This window comes from Macrobrachium rosenbergii, chromosome 34 (assembly GCF_040412425.1).
Source record: "Macrobrachium rosenbergii isolate ZJJX-2024 chromosome 34, ASM4041242v1, whole genome shotgun sequence".
In the NCBI taxonomy this organism is placed as follows: domain Eukaryota; kingdom Metazoa; phylum Arthropoda; class Malacostraca; order Decapoda; family Palaemonidae; genus Macrobrachium; species Macrobrachium rosenbergii.
In genome coordinates this window covers 6,903,039-6,925,324 of record NC_089774.1, presented here as the reverse complement: position 1 = coordinate 6,925,324, position 22,286 = coordinate 6,903,039, and the positions used below count along the sequence as shown (strand labels likewise).

General features: G+C 38.4%; 2 protein-coding genes across 2 annotated transcripts in view; both read right to left on the bottom strand.

Annotated features, from left to right (window-relative positions):
- Nucleotides 1-9,694, bottom strand: part of LOC136856134 (solute carrier family 15 member 2-like) — a 45,286-nt gene extending 35,592 nt beyond the window's left edge. The window contains 1 exon segment of the mRNA XM_067133787.1: nucleotides 9,611-9,694. The gene's annotated coding sequence lies outside the window, so the exon portion shown is untranslated.
- Nucleotides 9,695-19,049: 9,355 nt separating this feature from the next.
- Nucleotides 19,050-22,286, bottom strand: part of LOC136856133 (protein AF-10-like) — a 40,100-nt gene continuing 36,863 nt past the window's right edge. Inside the window, 1 exon segment of the mRNA XM_067133785.1 lies at nucleotides 19,050-22,208. Coding sequence (XP_066989886.1) covers nucleotides 22,155-22,208 — 54 coding nt within the window. The 3' untranslated portion in view covers nucleotides 19,050-22,154.

Below are 22,286 nucleotides of genomic sequence, written 5' to 3'. Positions count from 1 at the left end.
GGTCCTTGGGTCAAGGGTCAACGCAACTGCAGGTCTGTGACGGACGACCTTAGCTCGAAAGGTAACTGCGGGTAAGGCTTAACTCAAACTGCAGGTCTGTGGTGGGGGCCTTCTATTCAATGTTAATTCGTCTGCAGGTCTGTGGTGGACCTTCACTCAATGTTAATTCATCTGCAGGTAATGGCGACCCTTAATTCAACTGCAGATCTATCGTGGCTGTTCACTCAACGTTTAATAATGGTGGCCATTAAAAATGTAAACTCAAGTTTCCGGTCTGTCGTGACCGCCTACTCAAGCGTTTGAACTCAACCAGTAGTTTACAGAGCACTGTACACAACAGGTTTCAAGAACCTCTGAGAGGGTCTAAGTCGTCATTCTTTTACGGATTCTGAGCTGAAGTTCAGAGCACAAACTAAGTTACAGCTAAGGCAAAGATTACCAAACTGTGCAATCGCTCTAGAAATAGAATTCAAACTAGGCCCAGTCTCAAGTGTCGAATCGAGATGACATGTTCGGCTCAACGCCACCTTGGAATGCTGAGGGTTTCGTCAGCGCAGTTGGTTTTTATAAGCTAGGGGTTAAAATCTTTTACGAGAATTCTTATCTGTTATCTTTGGTCATAATCTCTGAATGGCTTCATTCTGGTCAGGTTCGGAGCTTACGCCTCATTTGCTCATCCTAGAATGTTGACAAGAACTGCGTAATGGTTGTCGATGAATGTCCTAACTAAAGGGTGGCTTCAGAACAAGAACAGCAGTCGCTGTCTTGTTCATTCTTGGACACCTGTGGCCAGGAAATTGATGCCTACAATTTAATCTCTCCTTGTTTCTGTACTTCTCAAATATTACTTTTATGTCTAAACAAGCAAAAATTTACTCTCTCTCTCTCTCTCTCAACTTTGTTTCTAGAAGTGGCAGAAGCAGATTCTCTCTCTCTCTCTCAACTTTGTTTCTAGAAGTGGCAGAAGCAGATTCTCTCTCTCTCTCTCTCTCTCTCTCTCTCTCTCTCTCTCTCTCTCTCTCTCTCTCAATTTCTACAAATGGCTGAGGCAGATTCTCTCTCTCTCTCTCTCTCTCTCTCTCTCTCTCAATTTCTACAAATGGCAGAAGCAGATTCTCTCTCTCTCTCTCTCTCTCTCTCTCTCTCTCTCTCTCTCTCTCTCTCTCTCTCTCTCTCTCGAAATTTCTAGAAATGGCAGAGCAGATTCTCTCTCTCTCTCTCTCTCTCTCTCTCTCTCTCTATGTGGAGATTTGTGAAAGACAAAGCACAGGACAGAGACATAAATACCAGAATCTTAAAAGGCAATTATCCTAATTGCCTTTTAATTGCCTCTCCTTTTTGGGATGAGGTTGCAAGCCCCAGGCTCGCCTTAACACTGGATATGACCCACCATAGATTAGTCGTCAGGTGCACATCTACCCCACTCCCGGGATCGATTTTGTGACTTTTATAGTTCAATCAATCAATAAAGAGAAAATTAGCAAAGAAAAAAAAGTAAAAAACTGCGCCGAAGTTTCTTCGGCACAGTAGAGTTTTCTGTACAGCGTATAATCAAGGCCACCGAAAATAGATCTATCTTTCGGCGGTCTCGGTATAATGCTGTATGAGCCGCGGCCCAGGAAACTTTAACTAAGGCCCGGTGGTGGCCTTTCCTATATCGTTGCCAGAAGCACGATCATGGCTAACTTTAACCTTGAATAAAATAAAAACTACTGAGGCTAGAGGGCTGCAATTTGGTATGTTTGATGACTGGAGGGTGGATGATCAGCATACCAATTTGCAGCCCTCTAGCCTCCTCAGTAGTTTTTAAGATTTGAGGGCGGTCAGAAAAAAGTGCGGTCAGAAAAAAGTGCGGTCAGACAGACAATAGTTTCCGCCTACAGAAATATAAACCTTCAGAATAAATAATTTTCAATTTTTTTTTTTAACTTCTTATGCCAATGTATACCCTTGTGGTACGTTCCTCCAATACTTAAACCTACCAAAACAGCCTTTTTTCTTTTATCACCAATCCCCCAATCATCATCTGTGTCAAGATTCAGACTTGAGCGCTAATCCTTCCAAACTGGCTTCTCAAGACTTCCCTAATCACCCCTAATCCCTCCACCTGATACAAAGAAACACGTTTAACGTCAAAAAATAGGTCATGACCTATGCTGACATCCATAATCCTAGCTTCAATCTCCCTGGCACAGGTCGGGCGGAAGTGAAACTCTTGAGGCTTGAGAGCCGACACTAAATTTCAAAAACGGTCACCCATTCAAATACTGGCTACAGAAACGTGGTGGTTATTAAACTGCAAGACTAGGAACTTAAACTTACATAAGAGCTTATAGAATATTTGTGTTAAGGAATGGGCCTTTGAGAGAGAGAGAGAGAGAGAGAGAGAGAGAGAGAGAGAGAGAGAGAGAGAGAGAGAGAGAGAGAGAGAGAGACCAATTTCTTCAAAATAGGGATGTAGTTGATTTTCTGGACAAAATCAATTTGTCAGCCAAGAACCCCATGGCTTTCAATTCCCCAAGTCATAGGGACCACTTCCCAACACTGAGAGATCCCATTTTCACCCTTCAAGTAGAGCAAAATCCTTCCCGAGCAATAAAACACAATACCCCTCTGATAAGAGACTATAGCAACATTCACTTATAAGATTAGCATAATACAAACAGTTACAGCTCCGTTCATTAAAATGATTATCTTCGAATGGGTACAGAATTTCCTCCCTTGTTCTTAGAAATCTGAACCTCTCTATTGCCACTCCCATCAGACTCCCAGGGCCATGGTACAAGTTTCAGCAAGAGATGGAAGTGCAATATCTGGTGGTCGTCTATCCAAGCAGTGACCAGACCAAATGTTGCTTAAGTTATAGACACAGAGATCACCAGATTACTGCCAGGTCTTCGTCAGTGGGCACCCGTCTAAGCAATGACCAGACCCAGTGTTGATGAACTTCTGTGGTAACCCTTCCATGTACTGACCAGGCCCAAGCAGCCCAGGCCAAAAAGGACAAAAGTGTCCATAAACAATAAGGAAGGGAACCCACTTCCCAAAATGGAAAGATTATAATTCAGTGCTAAGGAAATACCATCTTGTTTCAATTGGTAAACAGTCAAGTACAGATAGATCATATTTCGACGAATTCAATATTATCTTTACCTAGATTCGTTTCCCAAAACCCTAACTCTCTATCAGCTGTTATTCTGACGAAGGAGAGGAATCAATTGAGCCATTTCCTCCAAGATTACCAAAGAAAAAAAATATATATAAAACTTACAAGAAAAGTAGGTGCTTCAGAAGATGCGCATTACCAACCCACAAAAGATATCACTGACATTCCCTCGCTGTATACTTTCCTATTAGAACAAGCATTTATTCATTTATTCATTTTTCTGTTTTTCACTTAACTGGCCTCATCTTTCTGTACTTGCCATTACCTTCTGTTACTCAATTCGAATCAACACTGTGATATTCTTTGGAGGCTTGCATTGCAAGTGAATGGGCCCATTTGTGGGCTTGTTCTATATGAATAGGGTTCGTCCTCATAATAATAATAATAATAATAATAATAATAATAATAATAATAATAATAATAATAATAATAATAATCATGCAATAAGCCATAGTCTTGTACAACCTGTTTTGGGGGGTCATTGTGTGATGTTGTCGACCCAAAAGTATATCTTTTTATTTTTTATTTTAATAAGATAAAAATGCTAAAAAATAGTACACACGTACACTATTTGACAACCCCGTTTCGTCACGTCTGTATTCTGACACCTTCAACTAAGAAAATAAAAATTAAATTAAATTAAAGGACAAGAAATATATCAAATTAATGACAAAATTAACAGGAATCATTTCATATCGTGGATTCATATCGTGGAAGGGGTTTCAATAAAATGGTCGGATAGAAAGATGGTACGGTAGGTTAAGAGCAGTGTGAACTTAAATATTTGAATATGCTGTACACAGGTCTTGGCTGATATCATTCGAAATCCCCCACTGAGTAATTAGTGCTTGGGGTCTTATTGCCACTGAGAGAGAGAGAGAGAGAGAGAGAGAGAGAGAGAGAGAGAGAGAGAGAGAGAGAGAGAGAGAGAGAGAGAGAGTGCAATGTCCCTTTAAGAGCAAAATCAAAGATTAGCCCAGACCCAAATTTCGCCTTGTCAGCTACAACAAATGGTTATTAAGATAGTACCCTGATCCACCAGTCACCTCTAAGTCTAAGTTATCACAGCTGATTAGATAACCCATTTGTATTTTCCTGGGTTTCCCGAAGAATCAATTACGAGATAAACAGTGAAACGTCTGTTTATTTTGTCTGCGTCTGTTACTTTTATCTCTGTGGTCGCCCAGACATTTCCAAACTAACCTGATGTTGGGTTTGGTTTTCAAGTCTAGGCTCATGGAACTGGTTAAAGACTGATGCTGTTTTGTAGCCCAGGCTTGAAGAAAGGATAAAATTGGAAAATATCATATCAATAATAGTTCACTATAAATTCTGTATGTTTGATATCGAGAAGAAATTCCTTTATGTAAATATGTCCCTTGCTTGGTCACTTGGTCAACAACATCAAGTATTCCTACCTTTTATCCTATGGTTTTAGTCCTTTACCACTTAGCTATCCAACTTCTTCAACTATGTCGCGTCCCAGGCTCTAATTCTCACTCAAGAAGAAATCCTGTAGTCTAGCCCCAAGCATCTAGGATTAAGACTTGGTGGTTTATCAAAATTACATAATAATTAATATCATTAACTGTTGCTTTGTAATTGTATACCAGGGAAGGGTTAAACTAAATCTATATACTTCTTTCAAAACTTATCAATACCTTATGCTGAAGCATTCAAAAAAATATGGCTACAAAATGTTGTTAACGAAATTAGATTTGGGTGCCCAGATCCAGCTGGCCCAGCTGGTAATACCTAGATTCAGGCACAAAGCTCAGGTATTAGCATCTGTTGTCTTGTAGGCTGACACTGTTTCCTAGTAAAGGCAGGATCCACAATCGAAAACTGTGGTCTTTCTCAGGATAAGTACAAGAAATCAATAATAGTGAGATGAAGGATAAGACAGGCACAGAGTGCTTGACATACTGGGCTTCAATTCTGGATGCCCGGAGGACGACCTCGATTAAAAATCAAATAGGCAGGGGCAAGGGCAGAGGTCACTGGCTTTAGTCAGCTAAGTACTGTGTTTATAAGGAACTGACTATGCTTTAGTGAATTTAGTCAATGGATAATATATGGAATCTGCAACACTATGGATGAGAGGCCCTTTACAGTAGTGATCAACTTCTTCCTGTTCTTGCTGCCTACATCCTTTGATGTAGGCCAAAGCTTACTCCTGAATCCAGAAATGTCAGGGATGTTATCTAAGATACTTCCTTCCCCCTCTTTTCTCAGGTGAAGAGGCCATCAGAGTATATACCCAACTGACATAAGACTAAATTAACTAAATTAACAATGAGTAAAATATAACAAAAATCTAGCTGCATACTGGCTCATGACACTGTCACAAAGTTAACACTCCCATCACTCCTAAAGGTATTACCTGGAAGATGCCTGGGTCACTAACAGGCATGGTAACGGACCAGACAGTATTACAGCTTAATTCACGTGTGTATGCGCCTTGCTCCAACACCTGAATCAACTAATCAAAGAATAACATTCACTCCTCACATGCTCTGCTCATTGATCATGTTGAGTTTCGAGCTTACCAAGCTGTGAATTCACTTATCATGTACAGCATTGGACCCAGAGTCTTCATTTGCTACCCAATCTGGTCAAAGGTTCTTCAGCAAAATCTTGTCCCCCTATTGCATAACGAATGCTCAGACAGCAGAGTGGTTACTGTCATTAGTCTTTTGTTTCATATACTTTCCAAGATTGGCTAATTTTCCTGCAAGCATGACACACCCAAGATGTCAGCACTTCTGGCTTGCAACCTGGCAGAAAGGGAGAACCTATAATAGCATATTACTGTTATATGAGAGCAGGAGAAGCAACTTATCAGCGCAACAGAGGAAAAGAATTGTCCAATTCAAGGACCATAGAATTTACCTCTCCAAGGACAGTCCATGCAAGCGTGGACCAGGGCCACCAAAAGACGGTGTGGACTGGGGAGTAAAACACAAGGTAGTTCAATGGAAGGTGTAAGGATCCAACCAATAAACCTGGTCAGTTCCCCGAGACCACTACGTTCATGAACGAGTCCAGTGACCTCACTAAAATGCCTTTCAAACTCAGTCTGTGTGGGTTCCACAGGCAAGGGAACAGCAGGTCTAGCAGAACCTAAGGCAGCGAAAGATGGAGACATGGTTGCCTGAATGCAAACTCAAGAACCAAGCTGGCACCTCTGATCAACTGAAGTGAGCAGGAGTGCATTCAACCTGTCCAGAGCAAAGCAGCATCAACGAAACATTGTGGCACTGAGTACTGCAAGTATTGGGCCAACCCTAGAGCAACACATGCCCTGATACTGTTAAACAACCAATGACCAAGCAGTGCACAGATTAGGGCAACCTTGGGCCATGCACACTGCAACTCTGGCAAGTAGTGAGAGCCTGTGCAACCACAGGATTATGGCCTTGCTCAGGGGACCAATTAATGTCATAACCTGGGATGTACTGGGATACCTCTTGGGAGCTACGACAGCCTGCAGGCAGGGAAAGTGCAGGCTCTTCCCTACATTCTTCCGCAGAAACACAAGTACGGGAGGGTCAAGGTCAGTCCTCTCCCAAGAAATGCACACGGGTTACCAGGAGCAACCGCAGTCCCACACCATGGACTGAGGATGAGTAAACCCATGCAATTAACTGCCCCAGAGAACAGGTGCTGGGACTGAGGTCACTGCCAAGAGAAAAGTGACAGCTGCAATAAGACTTCTCATCCGTCTTGCAGATGGCTGCCTTTCGACCCTTCTTCTTACACTCCCACTCACCCAAAGATGAGGAAGACTTTCCTGACCTCCTCTGACCATGGGTCCCTATATCCTCTCCTACATTTGCTATGGAAAAGGTCAAGTAGGCATCCTTGAAGGGACAGTTGCAGGAGCTGCCTGAGCAACTATAGCAGGAACTGTGACCATACCCAACTTGGACTCAGGGAGAGGAGGAAGCCATGGTCAAAAGAATGGAGCCTCCGAGACAGATCTAAGTGGGGAATTTTTGCCAGAACTGAATGATCCAGTAAGGCATAATGGGAAGGATCCCTGGACTCCCCAGAGAAGACCACACACTTCAGCAGCTCCTCCATCTTCTAGAGTGGTCCCAGAGTAGCACAGCATCATGCACACACAGCAATTTGATCATAATCTGGTCCACACATACGCTCCTCAGACCACATGGGGGAGGGGTGGACACAAACCATTCCAGCAGTGACCAGGTTCAAGATAGGCATAGGACACAGAAGGCATGATACCAGAGTAAGTTCAGTAGACTCGGAAAGAACTGCCTCGTCTTCTCCTCCTGGATTCACAGGTCTTCCATAGAGAGGCCACAATGAGATACACTCAATGCCATTGCAAGACAGAGTGCAATCTTGACCTCCACAATTCATAAACACAGAATGAGGGTTGATCATCACAGGTGGCAAGATGTAGCAAACATTCATTTGCATCCACGACATTCACTGATCATTCTTCCTTGGAAAGGATTATATGGTATTCATGCACCACCATTCTCCTCAAACACAATGAGAACAATACATCAACAAGCAAAAGAACCCAAACAATGAAATGCCCAAGTGAGCTCCAACAAAGGCCATGACAAGAAAGATTATCACTGCGTCAACACAGCAATGCAGTCAAAGAAAAAGTGACTCTGCACACCCGATGAGTGGGTGGAATTAACCAGCTTTTTACAAAGCTGCAATGACCAAGCCAACTTTTGCTGATGGTAATCCTTATAATAGATAAACATTTGTATTTTCATAGGAACACATGGATGTCAGGAAACTAAATGGATGACAGATTGGACTATTCAACAGCAAGTACTGTACCTCTCAGTTTAAAAAAATTATGCCTTCATTACAATATGGCTGACAATTAATCAAATATAAATTTATGAGACAAGTGCTGTACAGCATATCCTTTTGTCAACAGCACAGTGGTGTTTCCCAACTTCCAGAGATGCTACCATACCTCCAACGATTATAGCACAATCTCTCCTTTACTGATTAAGTTCCTGATCACTGCAGTTCATTGGAAATGAGTCAGCAAAGGTGGGATCATAAATGTGTAATGAATGTGGGATCTACTGATATTTTTTCCAATTTAACTCATTACTGCACTAGTACTGTACTCCTGAAAAAACTTCAGCTTTACCTGACGCCCTTGCAAGCATTAAGTCAAGGCATCAATAGTTTTTGAGGAAACTGTTGATACAGAATAGACAATAATAACAAAGAGAGCAAAAGTGATGAGCTAAATATAACAACAATCACGGGCCTAGAAGCTGAAAAGCATATATACCTGATAAACACCATCACAACTTTGTAATCTAATCAGACAGAGGGCAATGGCCAGCAACTCCAGTAATTATACCAAATGGTGTCAGCTAAACATTGCTCAAAAGTAAATACAAGAATCTCATTCCTATTCCCTGCTAATATCCCAAAAAATGAAAAATGCATAATGGAAAAAAGCATAACTCTAATTCATGAGGAACAATGGTGATGGTAAAGAGAGAGAGAGAGAGAGAGAGAGAGAGAGAGAGAGAGAGAGAGAGAGAGAGAGAGAGAGAGAAACCGTCCCTTAGCTGTCATTCAGTGAACAATTTGCATATATAAAATGTGAATTTGTGTTTTGTACAAAATCAAGAGCAGTAAATTTATTATTTCTTTCCATGTTACATCCCTGCCGCTTCATGGCAACATACTTCTCATATGCAAGTATATAATTAGGTATTTCGGATAAAAAGATTGAGAATATTAAAACAGTACAAGTGGCATTAGTTATCAAATTGGAAATAAGCATAAATCAGGAATAAACCTATAAATTCTGAGGAAGAAATAAACCTCATAATATGATTAAAACAGCTGACCTTTAGGAAGAAAAAAACCAGAAACTCACTGTCCTTACCATAAAATATTTTCAGTTATAAACTCCCTAAATTACTCTTAGGCTTTAAAACTAAGACAAGAGATTCATTACAAATAAAAAAGTAAATAGGGATTTCTGAAGGCTACTTTCTTTTCTTCCTTACGGCTCCAGAAACTCACCACCACCCGACAAATTACCATAAAATTAAAATCATAGATAGACAATGACGGTAAAAATAGCCTTAAGTCAATACTGCCTCGGATTGCGTTAGTAAGCCTGACGCACGCCCATCAGTCTAGCCTGAATCCTAATTTCTCCATTAATATAGTAAAGTACTAGAAAAATATAGCCTTATACTAGATTAAAACTACAAAATAGCTTTACAGTCACGCTAAAAATAACCGTCATCGCTCAGCCTCGATTTCTCCTTCGGCGAAGCGTGAGAGAAACATACGGCAGATATTCAAACCAAACAAAAACGCATATAATTAAAAATACGGTGCAGATTATCACATCTTTCATTAATTCTGCCTCGAAATGAACTCTACGAACCGTGTGGAATGATTCCTCACCTATTTAAACAGGCCCAGGAAACTCGCCGACCACGTCCGAGGGATGACGGCGGAAACAGCTGACTTTTGTTTACACCCGAGTTGTTTACGCTAGCACCTGTCAACTCATTTCCAAATGAGCACTTGTAGGTTGTTTATTTCTTCTGTATATATTTGTTAATTATCGAATTATGTTATTTAATTTAATTATAAATAAAAATTAATTTATATTTTCGTGTTAGATATAATGTAAATATTATATATAACAAAGTATATGTTTCGTACTATTGTCTTGTAGGCGGTGTGTGAAATTGCATTAGTAAATATCCGCAATAATGTTTTGTAGGAAGCGTATTTAAAAGTAATTATTTATATGTATGTAAATAATTAAACGTGAACATGATTAAGTTCAATAATGATCTGTATGGGGCCGTAAATTGAATCTGACTAAGCAGAAAGGCGTGTTTGGGATATACGTTCTTCTTCCTATTATCCTCGTATTTTCAGGGGAAATGCCCTACCAATAGCGTTGGCCAGTTTTCCCATATTTAAATTGAAGTTTACACATCTCCCAATAGTTTTAAGATGAGAAAATTGGCTTTTAAGACATATATTATTAAACAAAAAAATCCATTTTTTCTTTACGAAGACAGATGTGTAACTTGTAGGAATAACAAACTCTTCTGTATATGAAAATATCTTTTATCATAAGCACATTATGACTGTAATCGTCTTACCCCAGAACCTAGTATAGTGAACAATTGCCTTATTTTAACATAATTTTCTTTAACTTTAAATATTTCAAATCATCTCCACATTCAGTGTGGAGTCACAACTAGGCCTATAAAGTTACATGTCTTTGATCTCATATTTGGCCAGAATCTGAAGTCCACACAAGGCTCATTCTTCTTTTTATGCTTTACATACTCGTGGACCACTTTAAAACAATAGCCCGTGTTGCTATACGGAAGGATAAATCTAAATATACCGACCAACCCAAATAATTTTATCATCCTTCGCCTGCTATCAAAATATTATGGCAGATGGCGAAGGAAAGGCTAAAAAAAAAATGGTTGAAACTGTCAATCATCAATTTGGCTTCACAACATTAAAAAATCAGCTTTAGATGCAAATTGGTACACAACCAATGGCTTTCTCAAGATCCTCAAATATCTGGTAAGATCGTTCCCTCTTTGCGTGGTTCACTTCCATTAATTGGTTCAAGACGAAGATTGTCTATTGTTTAAAAGTGGCCCATAAGTTTGGTAAGGTGTGTGTATGAGAGGAAGAGGCCTGGTCTATACCTTGACCCTGTTTACCTCAGGCAGACACCTCACAAAATTTGAATTAGTTACAGCTATTTTGGTGAAAAAATGCAGCAGAAATGCATTGCATGTTCATGCATATTTAATTCTTTCTACTTGTGTTCCTGTAAAAACCAGTTTCCCATAAGCTCATGACTTAATTAGCGCTTTCAACAATGTCACAGCGTAAGAAATTTATCATCCTCAAATTCATGAATAATCTACTATAAACCCTTGCTATATACCTTTCCCAGAATGATTCAGTTTCACAGGATATAGTTAATCTGCTGTGATTAGCAATTGTACCGCCACTCCCCACAGCCTCAATGTCAAGAAAACATCGGGCAGAAGAAATAAGTCAAATCTGTCCTTAAATTGCTCAAAAGTTTGTGTACTCAAACATTTTCTTTAATCATATAATTACAAGTATGTGGAATATATCTGGGATTTATCGAAATATCTTATTATTGATAAGATACTGAGAGTGCTCTCTCAGACAATGCAAAAGAAAAGCTTTTATGATTGATTGACTGATTATGAAATTTAGGTCTCGAAGACCAAACGCCGGAACTCATCCATCAAGCTAATATGAGATGATCGAGTTGTTTGGGAGTCTTTGTAGTCACTACATAAATTCCTCACCATCTTTATTTGATGCTAGGCTTTAGATGAGATATGAGTTCTCTTAAATCTCGTAACTTTGTCTGAATTTCCAACCAGTGCAGGTCTCCATCAATGCCATACCTCCAATGATTACTGGACATTCTTATTGGTCTTCCTCCTGCTCTTTTATGATAAGATGCTCCTCTTTTCACCACATGTTCCAACCATCTCAGTCTTAGAGACTAAATGCTTATTTTCCAATTCCTCCATCTTTCCTAAGACCATTCTTACTTGCTCTGTTTCTTTCCAATGGTATCTCTCTCTCAGTGTTTCATAAATGACCTATTTTTCTAATCTTTTTAATGCATGGACCAGTGTGGTGGGCACACCAGTGGCCCATCTATAGAGCCCAGGCCTGAAGAAAGTACCAAAGGAAGAAGCATTAGACCAACTCCTTAACTGGATGGAAAACTGAAAGCTGGAAAATATATTTTGTGTTTTGATTACAAAGTAAGTTTTAAAGACTGTGCAGCTATATTTTCAATATATGAAAAAATCTATTGCTATAAAAATATTAAAAAAACATTTTTCTGGTCTGATACATTGACCTCTTACAAGTCCCGACTGCGTCCATCCTCAAAAACTCTCGAAAAACGTGAAGGTTCCGACCAATAAAAAGAAATCGATCCCATTTCAAATTTATTAAAAGTCACATGGGGCCACTGAGGTAGGTTACTAATTTTACAAAAAAAAGGAAAAAATAATAATAAAATATTAAAAATAAATGATAGAAAAAGACCTCATTTTTACACAGTTCAATTTACAAATCAGTACACAGAAAGGGGAATACAAAAATAGCTTATTTCACTCAAATACAAAAACTTGCATACCAATAATTTATTAAGAGCATGGCAAATTCTCTAATCCAGGCCTCAAGGCAGGTCAAATAATTACAATCTCCTCCACGGTGAGAATGGTCTTCCTTGTAGCATAACACAAAACCCCAATTTATATAATTCACATCAACAACATTTGGTGCATTTTGAATTCTGGGTGATGTCGGCTGGCCGAGTGCCAGTGGTGATATGAAAATTGAGTAGATGAAAACCACATTAAAATCAACACTAGTCCAGTTTCCTTAGACAATTCGTTGATTAACAATTACAGCAAACAGATTTTCCTCAGTCTTCTAGACCTATGTCAAAAACGGTTTAAAATTGCCACTCGGCCGTCTTTCCCACAAATATACATAACCATTGGAAGTGGGCCTATACAAAGTGTGGTGTTGTAAAACACATTCCAACATAGCATTATCTCGGTACCTCCCGACACATTTTCATGTACGCATATCACCTTGAAATGTTACTAACTTGAATCAATTATTAATGACAAGCGCAAGTGTTACGGACGCCCACAGATTGTAACAAATGTAATAAAACGTGAAGCAATCAATATGTGACAACATCAGAGAAACTGTAGTCCTTTCAATTGGTTTCGTACAACACCTCGAAGATATAAAAATCTTTCAAAAATGGAACAAGACTGCCTTTAACATTAACAGATCCCCGAAAGATAGCCAAGTTACCAAAGAGAAAAGGGTTCACTACACGTGTCAAGCTTGTTACTTCCATATCCAAGATGACAAATGGTGAAATGAATCAATAATAACCTAGGTTTGATGGTCTAGTAGAACTATTAACAAACCAAGCTGCATCCTACCCACCGGAAGAAAGGTGAGAATCATCAAAAGAATTACAAAAGTTAATGCAAATGAAATACATAACAGGTACATCGTGCATGTGAATGTACGACAATCAACAGTCAAAAAGTTCAATGTTAAAAACCAAGGTACAAAAATTTACTCTCTTCTCTTCCCTGATCCACCTAAGGGCATTGTTCAAGATTTGGTACCTGGACATTTAAAAGCATATTCAGGTTCAAAGGGGAAACGTAAAATCCAAACCAATTTTGTATCCAGGAGTGTTCACTTAAAAACAGTACGTCTTTCTTCACAAGAACATAGAATTACAGTGTACCTCTGGACAAGTTGGGCAAAGTATGAGCTGTTAAAAGGAGGTGCATCACAGTACAAGGATTATCAGGAGCAGCAAAAGGAAGTATACATCCAAGAGTTAGGTCTCAAGAATCCAAGACAAAACTTTCACATAAGCAGCAAACGGAGGCGAATCCAAAAATGGGGCTTGAAAAAATACAAAGAAAAAAAGATGGAAATGCTTCTAGCAATAAGCCTTTCAAACTGTCAGCAAAGAAAAGGTCCACTAGAATCAATTTTCAAAAAAGAGAGATGACTGTAAAGGGATGTGTATCTAAAAAAAAAGCCTAAGCAGCGAGTCTTGAAAACTTTTCTTTTCGATGATTCACAGAAGAAGAATTTAATAACGACCAAAATTCAGATGGAAAAGGAAAAACAGCACTTTCCTTTGACTTATTTCCTTCCGATAACTTTCTTTGAAAACACCAAAGTCCTCCTTTTCGCTAAGAATTAACGAGTACCTAATTTATTCCGTGCTGGTAAAAAGACCCATACAAATGATGTTTTCGAGTCACAGATGACAGACGCAACCTTGAATGCTGTGACCTCACCAAGATCTTATTCAGGCAGTGCTGTATCAACTACAAGCCGTTCCCTGCTCTCCAAAAAGTTAGGCAAAACCAAACAACTGTTATCGGAAGTGTACTGGACAGAGGCGAGTGGGGACTGATTTCACATAGACCCCTACGATGATTAACGGAAACAGCCACTGAATTCACAGGGGTAAGGTGACCTCTACGTAACTCCTACGCAGTGATTACAAAACAAAGAATACAAGGAAAGTGCGTCTGTTCCCTGGTTACAGGCTGCATGGACAATATAGCTCATGAACTAAAATGTTAACCTAAAATATAATTTAAGACAAAAATAAGAAACACAACAATAATTCCTTGCTGTACAAAAATTGTCAAGAATGTTTAACCGGAACTGGCATAATAATAATAATAATAATAATAATAATAATAATAATAATAATAATAATAATAATATTTGAAAAGCTAGTTTTATTACTTATTTTGGAAATCATTTGCTTTACAAACCCTCTGCTCGACAATCAAATACAAGATACATCAAAAAGAGAATAGCTATTTCATGAGCGTTATTAAGAAGTAACATTCAAATCTGTACCCAAATATGAAAGGCAGCCACAGTATTTCATTTTGCATTTTACAAATTTTCATCCTTTTCCAAAGTATTATTCTGAATGGAGATCCACAAGTGATATATACTACAGTATAATCAGCTTCCCTAAATATCCATGTATGTGCAGTACTTTTGAAGTTGAAAAATTCATTTCCACTAAGGCATAAAAACTGAAAAATCTTTGACTACCTGTGTGTCTAAAAATTATATACGGCTGTAAACGTAAATGTTAAACCCCAAAGAAAATCGTTGTTATATATTTCAACACTGGATTCATGAATTCAGTGGATAGAGTACTTCAAGAACAAGATATGTCCTAGAATTCCTCAAGAATACATCTGATTTTTTATAACAAATTCCTTGTGAATTCTGATGAACTACATAATTCAAGTACAAAATATAAAATGCAATTAGTTCTTCATAAAAGACGTGAACAATTCTCTGCTCAATTCTATTATCATCACACACACAGCTGAATTTCATCATTATTCTTTGAGAAAATGCCACCAGGACTGAACAAAGGAGCCCTCACGAAAGGCACATCAAACACGTGTCGAAAGACGTGGAACATCATAACTGAACTGCCTTTCTCACTGAAATCATTTGTTCCAAGACACAAAGATATTCAATTCGTAAGTGATTAATTCCACGCCACACTTTGCCAACCAGCCAGCGCAAGATTCTTTAGGAGGACCTCCGTAACATAAATCAAGAGGTGAACATGATACACCATATTGAACGATAACCCAGAAACATGAAAATGATTGGATATTAAAGCAGAAATATTCTCTAAACATTTTTCTGTTCCCTTGCGGTCAAAACTGAATGTCTACTTAGAAAACAAAATGTTTCAAGATTCTTTGTTCAGCTTCAGGAAAAACATAGCCTCCACAAATGTCCAGATACATTAAACTGAGATACCTTGAGAACACAATATTCTTAATTCAACTTTCAACATGTTTCAGTTTAGTTCCGTCCCAGTAAAAAATTATAGTCAATGCACAATTCAATAATACTTCAAGGGAGCATTTCCCACCACCATCAAACAAAATTATAAATTATGGGAGTGTAAAATACGTGAAGTGTTTTCTTTCAAGATGGCAATGCATCTACCTCATAAAATTTGATACACGGTACAGAAGTCTATCCACCACCCCAAAAAGAAGTTTAAATCTGCGAAACAAAACCCAAAATTTAAGATAAGCGTTAAGAAAAATTTTGCTTAAACAAAACACAAAGTCCAGGAGAGCTAAACATTGAAAATGAAAATACAAATTGTTTTAAGGAATAAATGTTATGGAGGTTGCAGTTTGAAAGACTTACTCAGACTGCGCATAAATGGAGGTTTTCAAAGTAAGGGAAGTTCTATTTCACAGCTGATCTATGGGATCTGATTTCTGTGCACATGAGAAACACTGGAGTTATGTCAAAATTACGATGGACCGAGAGAGAAAAGACAAATAGGAACACCACAAGGAACGAAAAACAAAAAACTTGAGACAGCTTTACAAGATGAAATAGTAAACAAGAGCCATAAATGATGGATAAACTAGACTCTTATAAACCGGACAAAGTATTTCTTCTTAAATGAGAAGTGACAACTACAATTGCGAAACCGGCAAGACGAACATTTAGGCGGAGAGGAAACGGAAAAGGGGAAAAAGAAACTGAGTTGGAGTCCAAAGAGTTAACCCAAAGAACCTTCAGCACGAGCCACATTTTTCTGAAGCCACCAGACTTTGCAACTTACATCAAGGTGTGGCCATGGGTTCTACTAGCCAATGAACATCAAGACACCTTCTGTACAGCCTCACGTGAATATTGCTCCAAAAACTCAAAAACACATGATTGTATTCTTCTTTGATATGTAAATAATTAAACAAAGTACATGAGCATATATTCCTTTGTCAGAACCATGGACATCAAAAATTTCAATAAAAAAAAAAGTTACAATGACCTCTCAACTTCTGTGATGTGCCTTACCAAATGCCCCTATACCAACTGATTACCTTTTATGTAAGTCCCACTACTGATTACCCACTAATGCAATGAGAACGATCACGACAATTCACTGTGTAAAGAATATGAGGCAAAGTGATGACTGACTACACCAGTAATCACCACAGAACTTTCAACATGGAGAAAAGAGCACTAACTTGGGGGTCAGGTATAACTCTGGGGCAGTTGGCACGACTTCCGAAACCATAAAGCAATTGGTATTTTTCAAATATAAATGCATATATATTTTACAATATTTTCCTACATACAGTATATGTACACGTATAGCATAAACTTGGAAACATGTAATAACACAACACACTGGATATTCACAATCTCAGACACAAACAGTTGGCACTGAGATGATATAGATAAGCAAGGTACACTTCACATGACAGTTACTGTAACCTAGCTACAGGGGAGTGCAAATAAAAATGACAGGGTTTATATAACTACCACAGCCACTGTTATCATGTTCTTTTCAGGTACTGATCTACACTGTGTTGCTTTGATGAGTTATGCCCTACAAAAAATATAAAAGGACAAGCTCGACGATTCAACTACAGTCTGCAAAAACAGTTTTGACGCTTCTCTCCCTGTCAGTGTGGAGGTGATCATGGGTTATGCACACTGAAAAGGAGGCACTTTTTCAAAACAGTTTTTCGACTGAGAGTTAAAATCCCAAACTTGTGGTTTAATTACAATCATTAGTCTGAAATTGAGCTTTCGACACAAAGTATATTCTTGGAAAATGGACGTGTGAAAGGTAACCCTGTTCTTAAGCCCACGAAGTAGCAAAGGGCAATACTTCACATTTTACAGTGTTGGTTCGTTAATTTATCCAGAGCAAATGCTGAACAGAATCTGCAGCTTCATAAGCGACAGACGTAGGTTGGTATAAATTTTCAAAGTTGCTACGTTAACTCATGACCTGTAGGGACTTGACTAGTATCGTGTGTGAATTTAGAACCCAGAAAATACAGTAAAAAGTTTGTACTTCAGCTCCCTGACAATTAGACACATTACAGGGCTTCAAGTCTGATCACAAACTTCACACTTCCAAATGTCAACACAATGGACTTCAGCCTAGTCTATCGTGCTGAAGTTTAAGATATTACTTCAGGAAAAGCTTCATAAAAAACATAAACACTTCTTTTCAATGCATCTTACAATTCAGAAAACACCAGATGGATTCAAAGATAAAGTACGCACAAGAAAAAATGAACAAACATACTAGTACTGATTTGTTACATGAGCAACTGTTATGAGAAATCTGTACACCCAAATATGGTCTCAAAAGTTTGGCACTGAAACAACCCTGAACGAAATACCACACCATAACTCTAACAAGAGAAAAATTGCAAAATGACTCATTGCTTCAGATTTTAATGAGAAATTGGCCTAGACGCTAAAAAAAAAAAAAAAAAAAACCTTTGCAAAGTACGAGACAATGTGACAACCCATTAGCACAGTACCCTGGTAAAAATGGCTAATTCTGGTTCTTGAGAACACAGAGCTGGTGGGAAGCACTTCTTTGCTGCTAACTTTCCCCTACAATCTAAAAAGATTTAAGATGCGGTCACTTGAAAAGAAAACCAACTGTCCTTACATTTCGAAATCTGAATCTCCCAAAAACAGCTGATTTGTGACTTACACTGAACTGCACTTTACGCTCATTATCCGAAAATCTTGAGCTGAACACTGCTCAGGCTGGTAAAGCAACTACAGTCTGTCTAGATCAGGCTATGGCCGCTTATCAAGTGCTTTTGCGAGCAATCATCAGATGCTCAACAGTTCCCTTGACTAAGATCAAGATAGACTCTTGGTCTTGATTACAAATGCTGATATCCACTGAGAGAAAACAATCTTTTGACAAGCCAATATTACTGCTGTGTATCTATTGCTGTGGTAAAAAACAAATGCGGCATTCAATATGGTAAGAAAAATTATTTTTACTGCAAAAACGTTATGAATTGTCAACAAGGCTGTGTTAGCCACAGCAAGTCCACTGTTCTGTTTACAAGTTGAAATATGCATGCCCACTGCCTATACAATGCAACAAACAATAAAATAAAAAGTATAATTTCACTAGAACCTCATTTTACATTGACTGACACAAATTGAGTGTTTGATCACGTTCAAAATTCCTGCAAAAACGTAAAATAATAAAAAAACCATACAATGAAAATCTAAGTCAAAATCCCAGAACTATATACAATACGTGTCCATAATTTTACAACTAAAACCTGTCTCAATTATCCAACTATAAAACTACTAAAGTGCATTATTTTCATAAATATTTAATGTATACAGTATACTCCCACGAGAAAACAAGATGATTGAAATAATAAAATTCATAACCTCTTAAAATAATTTTATTCAATAAAGATTTACACAATTTTCTGCAAATAAATTTTCTTCCAAAGTCAACATACTATTTCATGGAAATTATTCCAAGATTTCCTTTGAAGAACAAGGGACAGATTCCATCTATGAGAAAAAGACTTCCACGAGTTTTTGAAAAACCCCTCGTTTGTTTACACTGCGCGTCGTAAGAAATGGAAAATAAATAAGGAGCTACTTTCTCTAGGAGGGGCTCGTTCGTACCTGTACAAGACGCTGCGCAAAACTGTAATGGCTATGTATAAACTAAACGATTGGCCGTAACTAGATACATTTCTATAACAGTGTTTGTAAGTTTGTAAGACTATATATACTCGGAGACTTAATAGCTGCAAGACATCAAAGGAGGGGTGAATGCTTCTATTTTATGAAAGACATCTTGATTCAAGAGAACTTGCAAAAATAAATGTCACGTCACGGTATCGGCTAACGAAGACGATCCCTAAGATTACCGATTCAAAATGTGATGGTCATTTCAACCGAGTCACTCAAGGTTCCACTCTGAGCATAGGAAACGAAAATGAATTCAAAGAAATATACATGACAAACCTGGACTGTCAGTGTAAAATAACAGTATGCAAGTTTCAAAGGGAACTGTTTGCAGAAAAAACCAATGGTACGTTTCACACACGGAGCATTCTGCAAAACGTCTCTTCAATCTCACTGACATGCTAAAATACTGTGTAAGCTTTATCACAATCGACCTAGTATTTCTCATTAATCTTAGCAAGGCCTGACTTATACCAGTACTCGACCTTCACATAAATACCCTTCCACAGCTTGAAGGCTCACTGGGACACCTGTGTACTCTTGCAAAGTTCCAGCAAGTTGAAATTTATTGAAAGGACCAAAGTGAGAGTACAGGAGTCAAAACAACGAAGGCCAGACAGCATTTACTTCACGAGCAGCAGTGGCGAAGTACAAAGAAATGGGACAACAAAGTAAAGTTGATTTCATCAAATGCCCAAAAAACCATGTAACTACTGAAGATGTACAAGTTTGGAGCCTGATAAACATATGTACGGACAAAAGTACACGGACATTACATCGGCAACTTATTCAACAAGAGTAAACGGAGACGTTAAACAGTGCAGAGACTGCGGCCAGTAAAACATTTTCAACTCTTAACAAAAATGAAGTTGTATAAGAAATTTTATCCCAATCTTTGACCTCCCGACACAACGCTGACAGATAAATCCCGTGTGGCCTTTTGAAAACGAGACTTCTCCTCTCAATTCATTTACTGTCACAAGGAGCATACTTGTTATTCTACAAGGAATATCCTCTGAGAAAAGTATCCTAAATCGAGCAACATTGGGAAATGAGTTGCACCTAAAGTTCTTCTAAATAAATTGAAGCTGAATTAGAATTCTAATAAATGTTTGTACCAAATCAAGCTTATAGTAACAGTGTCCACCGGCATTCAAAGTTACAATACAAGTCCTCTCCAAAATCATACAAGCAGATGGCAGAGTAGGAAAAAAAAAAAAAGTTTATCATAGAGTACTACTATATCAAACGTAAAAATATGAAATAAAGTACAGATGTTAAGATCTTCACAAATACGGATTATGCAGTAGAAGGGAAAAGAACCAATGAGAGACATTCTACGTGAAATGGGAAAAGTGATACAATAATGTACTAAAAATAACCAAGGCGTGAGAAACCCAATTGACGGCAAATGAAGACACATCGGCAATTCGCAGTCATCAAGACTAGACGCTTGATAACCGCGTTCTTTGCCAATGAATAAATACTGATAAAGGGCTTTGCCACATCAAGAATTTGCACAGAATATAAAGTAAATAAAAGTCAAGCACCGACACAAAAAACAAAGGTGTTACTCTTAACCTCATCTGTTCTAAAGGACCGTTTTCCTTTCCAATTTCATTTTAGATCCCAAAATCCTACCACAAATTTTCAGCTCTCACTATATAATAAAAAATAACAAATTGGAAGGCTCTAAACATATTTACATTTTGCCCCGAATATTTTGCACTGTCATTACCAACCTTCGATAAAACTCGCCCACTTTTTGTAATATGTTACAAACCCTAAAAATGTAGAGGTGCTAAAATTACGATATAATAAATTGGACTCTCAGTCTCCTGGTCAACCACAGCATTTGGACATTTTGAATTCCATCACAAAAACCAGCCTTGAAAAGGTCATGGACACTGAATTTCCTTCAGATACAAAATCTATAATGTCTATATATATATACTGTATAGAGAATTCTCAACTAGGAATTCAAAGGGTTGTAGAGAAGGGAAAAATAAAACAACAATCACATATTCTTAATTTACTCCCCAACTCTGCAAAAAGTAGAGGGAGACTTGTTTAAACGTTTCCGTTTCACCTCGAAAGATGACGACGACGTATTCACAGTGGTAGCAGATCACTAGGTGACTAAATGGCATTTTGTACTTTTGCCCTCGCAAACATCTTGACAAAGAACAAGAAGGTGAAAAGTCATGTTCCTTACGCTTCTCCGTCAAAACACTATGGCATGTCCCAAAAGACTGCTGCTGCTGCCGCAAATGTCTCTCGTGTGTGTGTGTGAGATTTAAACGATTCCGACGCGTCCGCCGTGCTCAAACTGGGCCCCGACTTTGTTGTATCAGTAGACATTAACTAATGATTAACACTTACATGTGAAACAGTCCAAGAAAACATGGTAATCACGAGACTCAAAAACCCTTCTTCGTCTCAATCTCTCTCTCCTATTCTACGACCAATGTTTGTTATGATCAAGTCGACACTTCCAAGTGCTCAAACACAGTATTCACCGGCAGAGAAGTCACGGTACAACTACTTGAGAACCACAAGACTCAAAACTGCTAAGACTTTCCCAAGAACGCTTTCAAAGTGTTTTCATGTACCCAAACACAATCGTTGTCATCTTTGGTTCTCTGTTTTCATTTTTTCAGCTGGGAATAGTTTCAAGATTCTTATGAGCTTAGAGCCACACAAACACGCACTGTAGTCCCTTGAAGGGGAGAGGGGGTGTTGTGGGAAAAGGCGTTCACTACCTCCTGGTTCTAGCCCACGAGTCTCGCTGTCATCTCTTCTCCATTGGACCGTGAGCTGCCCGAGCTGAGTCCTGCCGCATCACCTGTTCCGTGCAATTCATAAATCATCAATTAAAGGGGAATGTGTGGATGGGCAAGAGACTATTCAATACAAAAAGATT